The 16,172-nt window shown below is 44.8% G+C and overlaps 1 protein-coding gene across 5 annotated transcripts in view; it reads left to right on the top strand.

Annotated features, from left to right (window-relative positions):
- NTRK2 (neurotrophic receptor tyrosine kinase 2) overlaps positions 1-16,172 on the top strand; it is a 424,378-nt gene that overhangs the window by 45,929 nt on the left and 362,277 nt on the right. For all 5 annotated transcript variants that reach the window (XM_063913787.1, XM_063913785.1, XM_063913786.1 and 2 more), the window contains exon 6: positions 2,951-3,108. In XM_063913787.1, coding sequence (XP_063769857.1) covers positions 2,951-3,108 — 158 coding nt within the window. The remainder of the gene's footprint in view (positions 1-2,950; positions 3,109-16,172) is intronic.

The raw sequence follows: 16,172 nt of genomic DNA, 5'->3' as shown, positions 1-16,172 counted from the left end.
GGTCCATATCCAGAGCGTGCAGCAGAGAAGTGTGACATTGGTGGCACTGCTGTCACTGAGAAGCCGCCGGCACCACTGCTGCAGCATTTTATTCAGGGGGCACAGCGGGACACTAGATTAGTGGAGGGAACCTCCTCCGATTCCAAACGCTATGTGTGGGGTGTAAAGGAAGTACCAGGAGCGCCAGCGCTAAGCACTCCCAGCACTTCCGGGTATCTAGAGCGCTGTGGTGCATGACAGGCACTAGAGGTCAAGTATGACCTCTAGCGTCAGTATCCTCCGCAGCGGAGGAGTGCTAGGGACTGGACGGGTGGAGTCAATTACGGACTCCCCCCGAAGTTGGGCAGCGGCAGCAGCCAGCACGGGTCAAGCTACCCGGATTGCGGCTGCAATCTACCCGTCGCTTGCGAGCGACAGGTTTGCGACCGCTGGTATACAGCATTTTGCACTTTATATTGTGACTGATGGTACACTTCGTCATATCATGGTATGCTGAGAGTATTTCAGGACATCCGAGAATATTCTTGATATTTATATAAATTAGTATTATTTATTTATTTATTACCAGTTATTTATATAGCGCACACATATTCCGCAGTGCTTTACAGAGACTATTTGCCCATTCACATCGGTCCCTGCCCCAGTGGAGCTTACAATCTATATTCCCTACCACATGTACATGCGCACACATTCATACTAGGGTTAATTTTGTTGGGGTCCAATTGACCTACCAGTATATTTTTGGATTGTGGTAGGAAACCAGAGTACCTGGAGGAAACCCACGCAAGTACAGGTAGAATATACAAACTCCGCACAGGTAGAGCCATGGTGGGAATCGAACCCATGACCTTAGTGCTGTGTGGCAGTAATGCTAACCATTACACCATCAGTACTGCCCCAGTAGTAGGTGAAGTACCCGGCATTGCCTGGTTATTAAGTTATCAATGAGTTGGATGTAACAGTCAACATATTAAAAATAATTAGTAGCTTAGTTGCCCAGTGTTGTTTTTGTTTTTGAGGTGTTGCCAGTAGCCCTGATGCCCAGCTTTTCTTTCTGTTCAGTTTTCTAACCACTTTTCCATTGCGAGATGGGTTTAAAGTTTCCTTCTGTTATCAATTTTGCAATTCCAAGGCTTTTGTGTACACAACATTATTTGTCTTGCCACCTCCATTTCTGTCAATTATTTTAGTTCATTGATTTATGGTTATTTCAGTCAGTTATTTCAGGTCATTGCATTATGGTTATTTTTGTCAGTTATTACAGTTCATTAAAGTTTTCATCCAAATCCATCCAGAACAGGCTCCCGGGGGTATATTTACTATTGGTTGGTTTTCAGTTTCAGACCATGTTGAGGTGATTTTCAGGTGATTTGGTGGTGCATTGGACAATTACTAAAGGCAAAAACAACTCAAATTCTCCTCAAAATGACCAGAAATTCAACTTAACATACAAACAGAACTTCAAATAGACCATCAGTACTTCCCCATAGACATCAGTAGGAAAAGCCCATTTACTAACAGTCGATTTGAAAATAGAACCTCAGCAGAGCCAAAAAAAATCGACCCAAAATCACAATTTTCAATAGAACCATCAGAAACAGTTGAATTTTTGTGGAATTGTCTGACATCTCAATATGATGGAAAAACATGGGAAAGAAGCATTTGGGGCACTCTGGCTGCATAAATCATGACATTAAAAGACATAGCAATGATTTATAAAAAAAATAGTGGATATGCAAATTAGCAAAGGAATAAAAGTGTTTGTGGGTAATACAGTGCATGTGACCTGTTTTGGCCAATAGGAATGCTTTTGTATAATTCTGTTTATTTTGGGTTGATTTTGAGTCTATTTTTTATCGATTTTTTCATTGATTTTTGATAAATTTTTGGCTAATGGAACACATTTAGAACTTCAAATAGAACTCACATCATTCAGTGATTTTAAATTGGAACTTAAAATCAACTTTTAGTAAATGAGCTGTTTAGAATAGAAACATTGTAGTCAATTTTGTAGGGATCCTGGTTCTATTCTGGTCAATTTTAAATAGACCCAAAATCTATTTTTAGTAAATATACTCCCCTGTGTCAAAGTTCTGCCCAGCGTGTACCAACTGGGACCCCAAACCCCTAGTATGTCTACTGGGATCAGTGGAAAGTATAGAACAGGGTCTCTGTGTCACACTTCTGCCCAGCTTACACCAATGGGACGTCCAACTGGGACCCCAACCCACTAGTTTGTCTTCTGGGATCCAGTGTTACCACTCTGTGAGGTTTTCTTCCAAATCCATCCAGTGGAAGGCCCAGGACAGACTACCTGGGTGAAAGTTCTGCCAGGCGCATTTCGCCGTAAGGTCCGACCGGAACCCTAACATTTTATCCCGATTGGTGCAGCAGTGTCTGAATGCATAACTGGACAGACAAACAAACCGCGCAATGAAATTTATATATAAGACATGAATATGGCCTTGGCCCTGAAAAGGGTTGAATCTTTTTAATTGAAACCCAGCCAGTATTTTAAGTTGGATAATGAAGGGTATGTGTACCAAGTTTTGGTCCAGACCCATCAAGCCATGTAGGAGCCTATGAAGAACACCCATACATACATGCATACATACATATTTTAGCATATATATATATATATATACACACACACACACACACACACACACACACACACACACACACACAATTTTATAAATATTATATACTGTTATACTGTAATGCTCCTTTTCTTCTGACACCAATGCTTGATAAGTTTCTTCTCCTGGCAAGTGCGCCCGTACTAACAATAAAAGTTGTTGTTTTTCTTAATAATCTTATTTTAAGTAGAGGTAGCTGTTTTACTGTATGTTTGTGGAAAGATTGGTTAGAGAAAGAATATATGATTATGTGTTCTAGAGTCATCGTAATTCTGAGAATGCTAAAGCAAACATTGTCATTGTTCCTCCAGAATTCTAGGTGACAATCCTTTCCAGTGTTCATGTGATATAATGTGGATAAAGGTGTTTCAAAAGACAAATTTCCTAAATATGGACAAGCAGAACATTTTTTGCCGCAATGAGGATAATAAGATGATACCTCTGACAAGTATGCAGATACCGAACTGTGGTAAGTTATTATCATTATACATAAAGTATAGTTTGGAGACTACATCTTCTTCTTCTTGGTATTATTATTATTATTATTATTATTGTAAAGCGCAACAAAATTTGCTGCTCTATATAATAAACAATTAATAAATAAAATAAATTAATTAATTATATATTATATAAATAGCTCCACCAATCAGTCTCTGCCCCACTGGAGCTTATGCTGTGTACAAACTGTGCAATTATCAGGCTGATGTCGCTCGGAAACCCGACAGGTCGACTCCTGACATCAAGAGTGCTGCACAACATTCATTGGCCTGACGATATGGTGCAACAAATGCATTGTGTACAGACATTTTTTCACAGACTGCATGTAAAAACATCACTGCAATTATCATTTGGAAATGTATTGTTCAGATAGGGAATATACTTGTGTAGTTTGTATACAGAAAATCAGATGTTCTCTGGATTGTTTCAGCTGTCAGAGAGAGAAATTGTGGATTGTTCCTGTTACCTTTCAGCTGTGTACCTAGGTTTAGAATATAAATTCCCTTTAAATACAAGCATACACACAAACAGTTTTGTCTGAGTTACAGTAACCTACTAGTATGTTTTGGGGTGTGGGAGGACTGCTGATCACCAAAGAAAAACAAAACAAAAAATACAGTAGATGGGGCCGTTGTCAGATATTGGGGTGGTCTTCAGTATGCCGAATGTCGGGATCCTGGCGCACAGTATACCGGCGCCGGGATCCCGACACCCGGCATACCGACAGCTATTCTCCCTCGTGGGGGTCCACAACCCCCTTGGAGGGAGAATAAAATAGCGTGGCGTGCGTAGCACGCCACCGTGCCCACAGCGTGGCGAGCGCAGCGAGCCCGCAAGGGGCTCCTTTTTGCTCGCCACACTGTCGGTATGCCGGCGGTCGGGCTCCCGGCGCCGGTATGCTGGTCGCCGGGAGCCCGGCCGTCGGCATACCATACTACACCCAGATATTGAACTCATATCCTCAGTGCTGTGAGGCAGTATCTACTAAGCCATAGCTCCTCAAACTCGGTCCTCCAGGCCCCGAACAGTTCATCTTTTCCAGGTCTCCTCACAAAATTCCAAGTGAAATAATTAGCTCCACCTCTGAATCTTTTAAAATGTGTCAGTGAGAGCTGTATCAAACCTTGAAGAGAGATAAAGTAGAGAGAGATAAGGTACCAAGCAATCAGCTCCTAACTGTCATTTTTCAAAGACACCCTGTAAAATGACACTTAGAAGCTGATTGGCTGGTACTTTCTCTCCACTTTATCTATCTCCAAGGTTTGCTACATCTACCCCTCAGGTGAGTAATGAATACATCTGTGCCTGATTATGTGAACTGTTTGGGGTCCTGAGGACCGAGGGTGAAACCACTGTACTAAGCCATCAAAGGGTGTTAAAAGTTGTGTAGTCATTAAGTGAAATGAGATTACAAATGCTAGTCATAGAATATTTATTAGTTTTTCCAGAATCTGTTCAAGATCACTAATGATATTAGCCTAATTATCTTTTTGGAAGCACCACAGCAAAAAGGATTAAACAAGCTTTCCAGCAGGCTAATCACTTATTGATACCCTTATCTATAAATGTGGTTGTGTTTTCAATGTCTGTTCTCTTCTCTAGATTATTTGAAGCATTAATGACTTCAGGCTGTCCATACATGCACAGATCTGGTAGTTCGCCCTGAGGGCCTAATTTCAGACCTGATCATAGTGGCTACGATCAGCCACCCTGACATGCGGGGGGAAGCCCAGCACAGGGATAGTCCGCCCCGCATGTCTGGCTCTCCCCCCGCCGCACAGGCACAAAAGCGATGCTTTTGTACCTGAAGAGTAGCTCCCTACCAGCGCAGCTCCTGCGCGCTGGCAGGGAGCTACCCTTCACTCTCTGGGTCGCAGCGGCTGCGTATGACATCACTTAGCAGCCGCCCCCGCCCCCCACATGGTCCGGGCACACCAGCGTTGCCCCCAAAACGGCGACCCAGCACCGCCGACCCGCCCCCTCCCGCCCCCTCCCGCCCAGCGAACGCTTTTGCCTGTCAGTCAATGAAATGTGAAAATGCACAGTAGCGATCAGGTCTGATTTAGCCCCCGAGTGTTGAGTGCCGAGATCTGTTGCAATGTTTGGCATTTGTTGCCATTTGGGCAGTTATTTATAAAACGGCTAGCCAAATTGCTGCAGTCAAAACAGTTTCTTTCTATTAAAGTCATTTATTGCAGACTATAGGAAGAGAGGTCAGTCTCTCAGATTCTGCAAAGCATACCAATTGTTTCTGTTAGTTTCTAGCACTGTTATATTTAGTGGAATTACTCCAATATTACTGCAACAATTTTATACCTTTATATTTTCCAAAATTGCTTAATCTTGTATTACTATTTGAGAAAGCAAATAACTATTTGCAGATGCTACATTATACCGTATGAAGGTAATTGCAAGCTACAGTTCTAAATATGTTTTCTAACTAATACGTCTTTTCCACCAAAGTCCCGGATCTGACCCGACATTTGGAATACAGTTCCAAACCGGGTCAAACCAAGGACTGACCCCTTTCTACTGCGGCTCTGACCCAGATTATTCCAGGGTCACAGCCGCAGACACTGCAAGTGGGTGCTGTAGCACCAGGAGTCTCAGCTGCAGCATTAGCCCCAGTAGAGACTCTGGCTCCGCCCCCTCATGTTACTTGCCTCATCCCTGGATCAGAGCCAGTGCTGCAGGAAGTAGAAAACAGCGTTCCTGTGGATCTCCCCAAATGACGTGGCTTACCCATTTACACTGCCCTTTAACCCGGGTCTTTCCTGGGACCATAGGCGTGCACATAACGCCTGCTACAGCAGCACTGACATTAAATGATGATCGCCGCTGCCGTAGACAGCGAGGCGCCACCGAGCCCAGCCTGCCGAAGTGCTGCTCATTCGTTGCTGTCTTCTGTGAACTACCCCCCACCTGGACCCCGTTGTGCCCGCCGCCCGCCGTGGACGATGTACAGTATCAGTATAGCCTTGCTCTACTGTGTATTCTAAGGGAGGACTGACGTCAGGCTCCGCCTAGCGTTGTGACGTGTCACACCGCGAGCCCTCCCTGCCTGCGCTTTCTTACCGCGCTCTCAGCCCATGTGTGCCCTGGCCCCTGCACCTTCCGCCTGGCGATGCCACTGGCCCAGCCCATGCAGCTACTCTCAGAAGGACTCAGAGCCCAGAGCAGAGGACACAGTTGAGGAAGCCAGAGACAGTTTAGCAGAGGGTGAGATTCTCTCTGTCTGTTAATGTCACTGAGACAGCTGGCTGCGTGCTGCAGCCTACCCTGCCACTGAGCCTGCAGGGGAAAGAGAGAGGGGCCAGGCCAGCCATGGGGAATAAAATTATGTAGTATATGTTTACAGCAGTAAATTCATGATAGTTTGTTACAAAACCAAAAAAAGAGATCCATTGACACAACTACAGCTCCTGCAGCAACTGCGGGGGCTTGGCTTTGTTCCCCCCTGAAAGCCTGGAAACTCCATCCCCCGCAGTGGCTGCGGGAGCTGTAGTTACGTCAGTGGATCTAATTTTTTGGGTTTTGTAACTAACTATCATGGATGTACTGCTGTAAACATATACTACGTAATTTTATTCCCCATGGCTGGCCTGGCCCTGTGTCATTCCCCTGCAGGAGCAGCTGCAGGCTCAGCAACAGGGCAGGCTGCAGCACGCAATCAGCTGTCTCAGTGACCTCCAAAAATGGCTGCAGCCTTGGAGGAGACAGATGCTAGAGGTCATACTTGACCTCTAGCATCAGACTCCCGTGTCCCTATGCAGCACAGCAGCATTACCCGGATGTGCCGTGAGCGCTTAGTGCTGGCGGCAGTGCCAGCCACATAAACCCCTGTCAATACGCATGACACCCAGCGCATGAAACCTTTACCAATGAGAATTACACCCAGAGCATGAAACCCCTGGCAACGAGCATGACACCAAGAGCATGAGACCCCTGGCATACAAACATGACACTAAGAGCATGAGACACCTAGCAACGAGCATTACACCCCTGGCAACAAGCATGACACCCAGAGCACGAAACCCCTGGCAACGAGCAGGTAATTTAAAAGTAATTTGAAGCTTTACTGTGGTGCATAATGTGTCAGGGGCATTGTTGTGTGTGGCATAACGGAAACTTTTTTGGCTTGTGGGTGCAGAATTTCTAGTTATGAGATCTGTAGGTGCAGTGTGCACAGTGCACTCTTGAGAAATATATTTATATAACCATTATTCTCTTTTTATTTATTTATTTTTTCCTGAGTGCATCCACAGAACTTCATGTATATGGCCAAATACAGTAAAGGCCCATACACATTAGACGATGTCGCTCTGTGAGCGACATCGTCTAACGTCTCCCCCTCCCGGGCCGGCCGGTCGGCGGCCGCCTGTACGCACTGAGCGATATGACCGCTCATATCGCTCAGTGACGTCACGCCCCCGCCAGCCCTGCATGAAGGTCGTGGACGACAGCCCACATCCTTCATGCATGCCCTACCGACAGCGACGATCGTTGCCGACCCGCGGGGCCGCGCATCGGTCGTCGCTGGCGGCATACACACTTAATGATATAATGAGCGACGTCGCTCAAGGAGGGGGAAAATGAGCGACGTCGCTCATTATATCGTTAAGTGTGTATGGACCTTAAGATACAAAAAAGAAAAAAAAATAGATCTGTGGGTGCACTTATTAATTATTATTATTATATTTTAAATACTTAAATTATGTATAGTGGCTGAGCAAAGCATTCAGTAGTTTCTTGAGTGCACCTATAGTCAATTGAACTACTGAATGCTTGGATCAGCTAATATATATATATATATATATATGTGTGTAATCCTTTTTTTTTTTTTTTCATGTGCAGAGTTTCTTAAATAAACCACCAACACCCACCTTCTAAGCCATTCACACAACAGGCAATATAATATATCTGCTGTAATATAGGGGGCAACTATCAGATGCCAATGAGGTGCCAGTGCTGTACACTCTATTTAATCAGATTCCCTATATTATTTAGTTTGCAATAAGGAGCCAATATACAGTGCTAGACATGCCCGATAGACAGTGCTAGACATGCCCCAATGGTTGATTCTATATCGAAGAGGGAGAAGGGACCTTCTGACGTACCTAGGGGAGGAGACACGTCACCAGGGAGAGGAGCTACGGCCGAACAGGGTGCCCGAAAAGTACCCTCGCGGGCTCGCTTTGCTCGCCACGCTTCGGGCTCGGTGGCTCGCTCCGCTCTCCACCTGATTACTAAAGGTAATAGGTGGTGGCGTGGATAGTAGAGGAACTATCCCGCTGGCCTAGCTCCTCCCCCTTGTGTTGTAGCTCATCCCCGACGGAAAAGGTCCCTTAGCCCACTTGGATCTAGCATCAACCATGCCCCAATGGGTGGTGTTAGTCACGCCCAATAGGTGGTGTTAGACATGCCCCAATAGGCGGTGTTAGTCACGCCCAATAGGCGGTGCTAGACATGCCACTCCAATAGTGCACCCCCTAATAAAATGTGCTGCGCACGCCTATGCCTGGGACCAGTCGTGCAAGCTAGCCGGTTTTGGATTCACTGGATCAGGATATACCCTTTTCCACTGAGCCATTACCTGGTTTATAACAGCAATATGGAAACAAATTTATTGAGCCAAAAAACAAACATAAGTCATGTGTTTGTAGTGATAGATTTAGATAAAAACATTAAAGTTCTCCTGTGCTAATTCTGAGATGCCAATATAGTTTTGTTGTATCTCCCTAGTTTTTAAATTCAGTCATCAAAGTAACTTATTTAGTTATTTTGAAAATGATACTTTTGCCTACTAAAGTGATCTGAGGTCAGAGTATAACATTTTGATTCATGATTTATAAGTAACTCAAAAAATCTAATTATTTTATTAACTAAAATGAAGCTGGTTACCAAAATGGGAATGCGGTACAATCAAAATCCCGACAGTCAAAATCCAGACAAGGTCAAAATCCCAACATGGTCAAAATACCGACATTTAAAATATGACAAGGTCAAAACACAGACATTTAAAATGTCAACAGGTCAAAAATTCGACATGAGTTTTTCAGGATTTTTTCATTGAAACCGACTTGTTCATACTTTAACATCCCAGTGGACCTGGAGGGGGAATATAATAGTGTGCCGAAAGCATGGCGAGTGGAGCGAGCCATGCGAGGGGACACGGTACAGTTATATGGCGTCCATGTCGACCTATTTTAACATACACACCAAAAAAAACAATGGAAAACGTGTGTCGACTTTTCGACCTGTCGACATTTTAAATGTCGGTATTTTGACCTTGTCTGTATTTTAAATGTTGGTATTTTGACCATGTCGGTATATTGACCCTGTCGGGATTTTGACCGTCGGTCAGTTGTTGACGGGATTTTGATTGTAGATATTTCATACTAAATCCACCAAAATGTACTGGAATAACTCTTGGAATAACTGGAATAACTCTTGTACTTGGAATAATTCTTGAACCAGGACTTCTGCCTGAAACTGGCACTTGAAAACTCAGACATGTTTCTTGCTGTGCTGCCATCTGGCAGACATGTAGAGAATATCTGACACTCCTTAGCAACATCTGTAGTCATGAAGACAAACTGTGGACTGCAATGACTATTTTCCTGATTGCAGATGTTGCTAAGAGTGTTAGATAGTTACAACAAATCTGCCAGATGACAGCAATAGCCATGCCTGATACTCCCAACTGAATATTTTGGGAAAGTACTATTTCAAGTATTGGAATTTATTCCAATGAAATGTAAATAGCATGCTTATTTTAAATAGGCACATTTTTTCTCAGTCCTTTTTTTGGGTGAAGCTATCTTTTAAATAGAAAGGGGTGGAGACTTAATGGCACAATTGTAGACCTCTATGCAGATGGTGATATAGTACAATTTACCAAGATCTAATAAGCTTAGGTTTTCAGAGCTTGGTCACAGTAGTTATTGCCAGTATAGCCTATAAGTTACCGTGTTGATCGCTCGCTAGCTATTTTTTGCAGCACTGCGATCAGATAGTCGCCGCCTATGGTGGAGTGTATTTTAGCTTTGCAAGTGTGCGAACTTAGAAACTGTACAAAAGCAGTTTGTGCAGTTTCTAAGTAGGTCTGAACTTACTCAGCCTCTGCGATCACTTCAGCCTGTCTGGTCTGGAATTGACATCAGACACCCGCCCTGCAAATGCTTGGATGCGCCTGCGTTTTTCCAACCACTCCCTGAAAACTGTCACTTGACACCCATAAACGCCCTCTTCCTGTCAATCTTCTTGCGATTGGCTGTGCATATGGATTCTCCTTTAAATCCATCGCCCAGCACTGATCCGCTTTGTACCCGTATGACGCGCATGCGCATTGTGATGCATACGCATGTGCAGTTTTGACCTGATAGCACTGCAAAAATAGCGTGTGATCAGGTCAGTATGACCCCCTTTGGCAGGATATGACCGTGGAATTCACTTTAGAAAAGCAATGCCTGAGTCCAACAGAAAATGTGATAGTGAAAGCTATGACTTTACTTTCAATCTGCACTGGGACAGGCTCTTATCAGAACCGTGTTGGCAATAGGATTTTAATACATTGCCCTGAAAACGCATCTGTTATCACTGGAAATAGGAACAATAACAGCAGCAACAAATTATTGAGGCAAAAAGGCACTCAGTCAAAAATAGACCACTAGAACACACTTAGATTCAGGGGCGTTTTAAGAGAGGTGGAGGCCCGTTTCCAATCTCCTCCATCCATCTTGCAGCACTGTAGAGACTTAGCACTTAAGGGCTTAGACCAGGGGTGGGCAATTATTTCAGCTGGGGGGCCGCTTAACACTTCCAGTGAATGTTCGAGGGCCACACACATGGGCGGGGACTAATATGAATGACAAATATTTGTAGGAGTAAGTCCTGGGCTGCGCAGAGACTGCACAAAGTAGATTTTTGCAGCTCTGCGTACACATACGATCGTACACTTGCACGGGTGAATTTACATTCCCCCTGGGGGCGGCGACTACCCGAACGCAGGACAGCAAAATTTGCAGCACAGTGATCAGGTCTGAATCAGCTTCTTAGTCAGCAGTTGCTGAAAAATAAAACCCGTTATAGGGCCCAATTCTGACCCGGTCGCAGCTGTGTATTTTCGCACAGCAGATGATCGGGTCTGAACTGCGCATGCATTGCAGTGCGCAGGCACGTCGGTACGCCGCGCTGGGGAGCGTCGGGCAGTGATGGGATGGTGCGAACAAAGCGATCGTACAGGCGATCGCAAGGTGATTGACAGAAAGAGGCCGTTTGTGGGTGGTAACTGACCGGTTTAGAGGAGTGCACGGAAAAATGCAGGAGAGACCAGGCGTTTGGAGGGAGGGTTTCTGACGTCAGCTCCGGCCCCGATCATCCCACTGGAAGAGTAAGTCCTGGGCTGCGCAGAGACTGCACAAACTTCTGTTTCTGCAGCTCTCCAGCACATGCGATTACCCTCCTCCCCCTGTAGGCGGTGACTACCTGATCGTAGCAGTGCAAAAATCACACCCTAGCGATCAGTTCTGAATTAGGCCCATAGTTTTTTATATATATATATATATATATATATATATATATACACAAAGTGTAGTAATCCCGGCACTCCCTCTCCAAATGGCAATGTGCTGCAGTGCCCTCCTAGAGAAACAATGCTGATCCTCAATATAATGGATGGAGACAGGCGGCACTCAAGCAGACTCAAATAGAGTGAAAAAAGCGGTCCGTTTATTGATCCAATATGGATCAATAAACGGACCGCTTTTTTCACTCTATTTGAGGCTGCTTGAGTGCCGCCTGTCTCCATCCATTATATATATATATATATATATATATATATATATATAAACTATAAAAACATAGTATTATATACATATATATATATATATATATATATACATATGTATATATATAACTGTAAAAACACACACACCATGTGTGTAGCCCCCTCAGCGATAGCGATGCGCGGCCCCGCACATCGCTATCGCTGCTGCTAGATTGCATGCAGGCCAATCTAGCGGGTCGCTCACTTCACCCGCTGGGTGAAGTGATCGCCCCCCCTCGTCTCCCCCCGCACGGTCAGCACAGATCGCGCTGTGCTGAGCGGCAGGAGAAATGTGTGCTGAGCGGTTCGCTCAGCACACATCTCTCCCAAATCGGCCCGTGGGTACTTGGCTTAAAAAACATATCCAGTAATAAAAAAAATAAAAATAAAAAACTGCTGAAACAAACAAACAAACAAACAAACAAACAGCATCCTGTGTAATGCTGTTATCAATCGTATTCACAGCTCCCCTCTCCCTTAAACCCATATAGTAGTCTCTACCCCCCTTCCCCCACCCCTGAACCCACATAGCAGTCAATACCCCCCTTCACCCCTTCACCTGAACCTATACAGCAGTCTCTACCCCCCTCCTCTCCACTCTCCCTCCTCCTCCTCCTCTCCCCTCCGCCCTCCTCCTCCTCCCCCCGCCCCCTCCCCCCCCCCCCCCCGTACCAATATAGCAGCTTTACCTTAGATGTGTTTTTTTCACTGTGGCAGATCTGCTGCCCAGATTATCCACCTTCCCTGCCAGATCCGCTGCCCGCTGCGCTGCGCAGAGCCGCTGCTGCTACCCGCTGCACTCTCCTGCCGTGGCTCCGCCCCTATGCCGCCCAGCGCCTGATGTCACAGAGGAAATCCCGGTCAGCAGACCGGGTATTTCCTCAGCGGCGCTGCGTCTTGGAGCTTCGTAGCGCAATGACAAGCGGCTCAGCCGGGCCGCTTGTCATTGCACAGTGGTATGGGACAGCGGGCCAGGCAGAATCGGTTCGCGGGCCGCATCCGGCCCGCGGGCCGCATGTTGCCCACCCCTAGCTTAGACTCTAATGTGCATGCGCAGATCTCTGGGAAAATGTTGCTGCAGCCATTTTCCCAGTGATTTCTCTACTGCGCATGTGAAAAACTCCGGGAAAATGGTTGCCACACCATTTACCCAGAGATTTCTGCAGTGTGGGACTCCAGATGGGCAAGTATGCAAAAATTGAGGTGCAGCATGGACTTAGGGGCCCGTGTGCACTGCACACACTGCACCCATTACAAATACGACAGTGTTAGATTACATTGTGTCTTTAACAGTCGTTTATCCATACAAGAATTAGATGATGCAATAGCTTCTTCTCTCACTGATAAAAGTCCTGGTCCACATGAGTTTACCATTAATACAAATGGTATGAAGCTAAGTTATATACTGCTGCAGGCCTTCCATAAGATTTCAGAAAAGCATTTCTCCACACATGTGAAGGCCTACATCATTAAACTTACTAATGGCATATATTCATATTACCCTTTACATGCTACCTGTAATAAACTACATATATATCATTTAAACACTACAAATAAAGACACAGACAACAGTGCTGGCATTTTAAATTATTTTGTCAAATTTATTATTGACAAGTAATATTTAAATTTCACATTTTAAATGATGGCAGCACTAAAGAACAGATAGGAAAACCAAACACACACGCACACACAGAACCAAGTGTTGGTATTCAGCTTTCCATTCCACAACCCACCCGTTCTGGTGGGGTAACCACTTCCTATCCTGGACAGTTGGTTTACAACATAGTCCAATGCGAGGGGAGCGTACCCACTCAGCCTAAAACTTAACAAACAAGCTGCTGTTCTTTACCACCATACACACATGAACAAACCATCCGAAAGAAAAAGTGGGGCGAGGATAGGAAAACTGGAACACAGAGGCAGATTCTGCCTCACATCACTATTAACTCTAAATATCCCTCCCCACTTAACTACTTTTGGCAGTTAAAACTAAGCAGGCTGCCTTAAAGGGGACATACTAGCACTTTATTAAAGGGACACACTCAAAACCCCTAATGGTTTAAAATCCCTCCTGTAAGACACAACTTCCAAAGAGCCCTCTCTGTGGGGCAGATTTATTAAACTTGATGAAGTGATAAAGTGGAAGGTGATAACGGACCAGCCAGCCAGCTCCTGTCATTTTTCAAACTCAGTCTGTAACATGGAAGTTAGGAGCTGATTGGATGGTGCATTATCACCTTCCACTTTATAACTTCACCAAGCTTGATAAATCTGCTCCTGTGTTCCAGTATCACTCCTAAACAATGATTTTACACTCTATGCTAAGCTGACGGCCCTAAACAATTTAGGCAACATTTTGGCTGGTGCCTCCTACAATGTGGATAGCCACACCACCCTGAAAAGTGGGTGTGGCATCATGGAAAGGACATGCCCTTGTGGTGCTGTTCTTGCCTTCCCTCGTCCCACATTATGCTGTGCTCTCCACACTGTACTATACCATACTGTGCTACATGGGCCTCTCAGCCAGGGGGCATCTGGTTCAGGACTTTCTTCCTCTGGTGAAGTGGGAGTTGGATGTGTCAGTCAGACAGAGCTGTAAGAGAATTAGAAGGTGTGAACTCTCAATACACAGCTGCTAGACAGACAATGTAGCTCATTATACAGTATCATAGATGTCACAAGTGGATGAGCTAGTCATGCTTTTTTCAACTAATGCTAAAAAAAATGACTAGAGAGACTGGCTCTCTCTGTCCTGTGCAATGGAACACACAGGAGTTGTTTCCACTTGCTCACACAGAATTCTATCTCTTTATAGGTTCCGTACAGCCAGAATACAAATAAGTTTATCCATTTCAAAAACTTTTAATATAAATGAGACAAGACAATGCTTCTCTTTATCACCTCTAACTCCTTTGCATGGAGACTAAAAAATTCTATTTATACTAGTGATGAGCGGGTTCGGTTTCTCGGAAACCGAACCCCCCCGAACTTCACGCTTTTTACACGGGTCCGAGGCAGACTCGGATCTTCCCGCCTTGCTCGGTTAACCCGAGCGCGCCCGAACGTCATCATCCCGCTGTCGGATTCTCGCGAGGCTCGGATTCTATCGCGAGACTCGGATTCTATATAAGGAGCCGCGCGTCGCCGCCATTTTCACACGTGCATTGAGATTGATAGGGAGAGGACGTGGCTGGCGTCCTCTCCGTTTAGAATAGAAATAGATAGTGAGAGTGAGACACTTGATTTACTGGAGCTTAGGAGTACTCAGAGAGTGCAGAGTTTACTAGTGACTGACCAGTGACCACCAGTGCAGTTTTATTATTATTTAATATAATCCGTTCTCTGCCTGAAAAAAAACGATACACAGTGACACAGTATACCATATCTGTTGCTTAGCCTCAGTGTGCTGCATCATCTATGTATATCTGACTGTGCTGAGTGCTCACTGCTCACACAGCTTAATTGTGGTGGAGACTGGGGAGCAGTTATAGCAGGAGTACATATATTTAACAGTGCACACTTTTGCTGCCAGAGTGCCACTGCCAGTGTGACTGACCAGTGACCAGTGACCACCAGTATATTGTGATTGTCTGCCTGAAAAAGTTAAACACTCGTCGTGTGGTGTTTTTATTCTATAAACGCATTCTGCTGACAGTGTCCAGCAGGTCCGTCATTATATAATATATACCTGTCCTGCAGTAGTGATATATATATATTTTTTTTATATCATTATCATCCAGTCTATACTAGCAGCAGACGTAGTACGGTAGTCCACGGCTGTAGCTACCTCTGTGTCGGCAGTCGCCCGTCCATAATTGTATACCTACCTGTGGTGTTTTTTTTTTCTTTCTATCTTCTTCATACTAGTAGTTAACTTTAGGAGTCTGCAGTGCTGACAGTGTCCAGCAGGTCCGTCATTATATAATATATACCTGTCCGGCTGCAGTAGTGATATATATATATTTTTTATATCATTATCATCCAGTCTATATTAGCAGCAGACGCAGTACGGTAGTCCACGGCTGTAGCTACCTCTGTGTCGGCAGTCGCTCGTCCATCCATAATTGTATACCACCTACCTGTTGTGTTTTTTTTTTCTATCTTCTTGATACTAGTAGCTTACTTTAGGAGTCTGCAGTGCTGACAGTGTCCAGCAGGTCCGTCATTATATAATATATACCTGTCCGGCTGCAGTAGTGATATATATA

Source organism: Pseudophryne corroboree, chromosome 1 (genome assembly GCF_028390025.1).
Source record: "Pseudophryne corroboree isolate aPseCor3 chromosome 1, aPseCor3.hap2, whole genome shotgun sequence".
Lineage (NCBI taxonomy): Eukaryota > Metazoa > Chordata > Amphibia > Anura > Myobatrachidae > Pseudophryne > Pseudophryne corroboree.
This window is presented reverse-complemented; position numbering and strand designations above follow the sequence as displayed.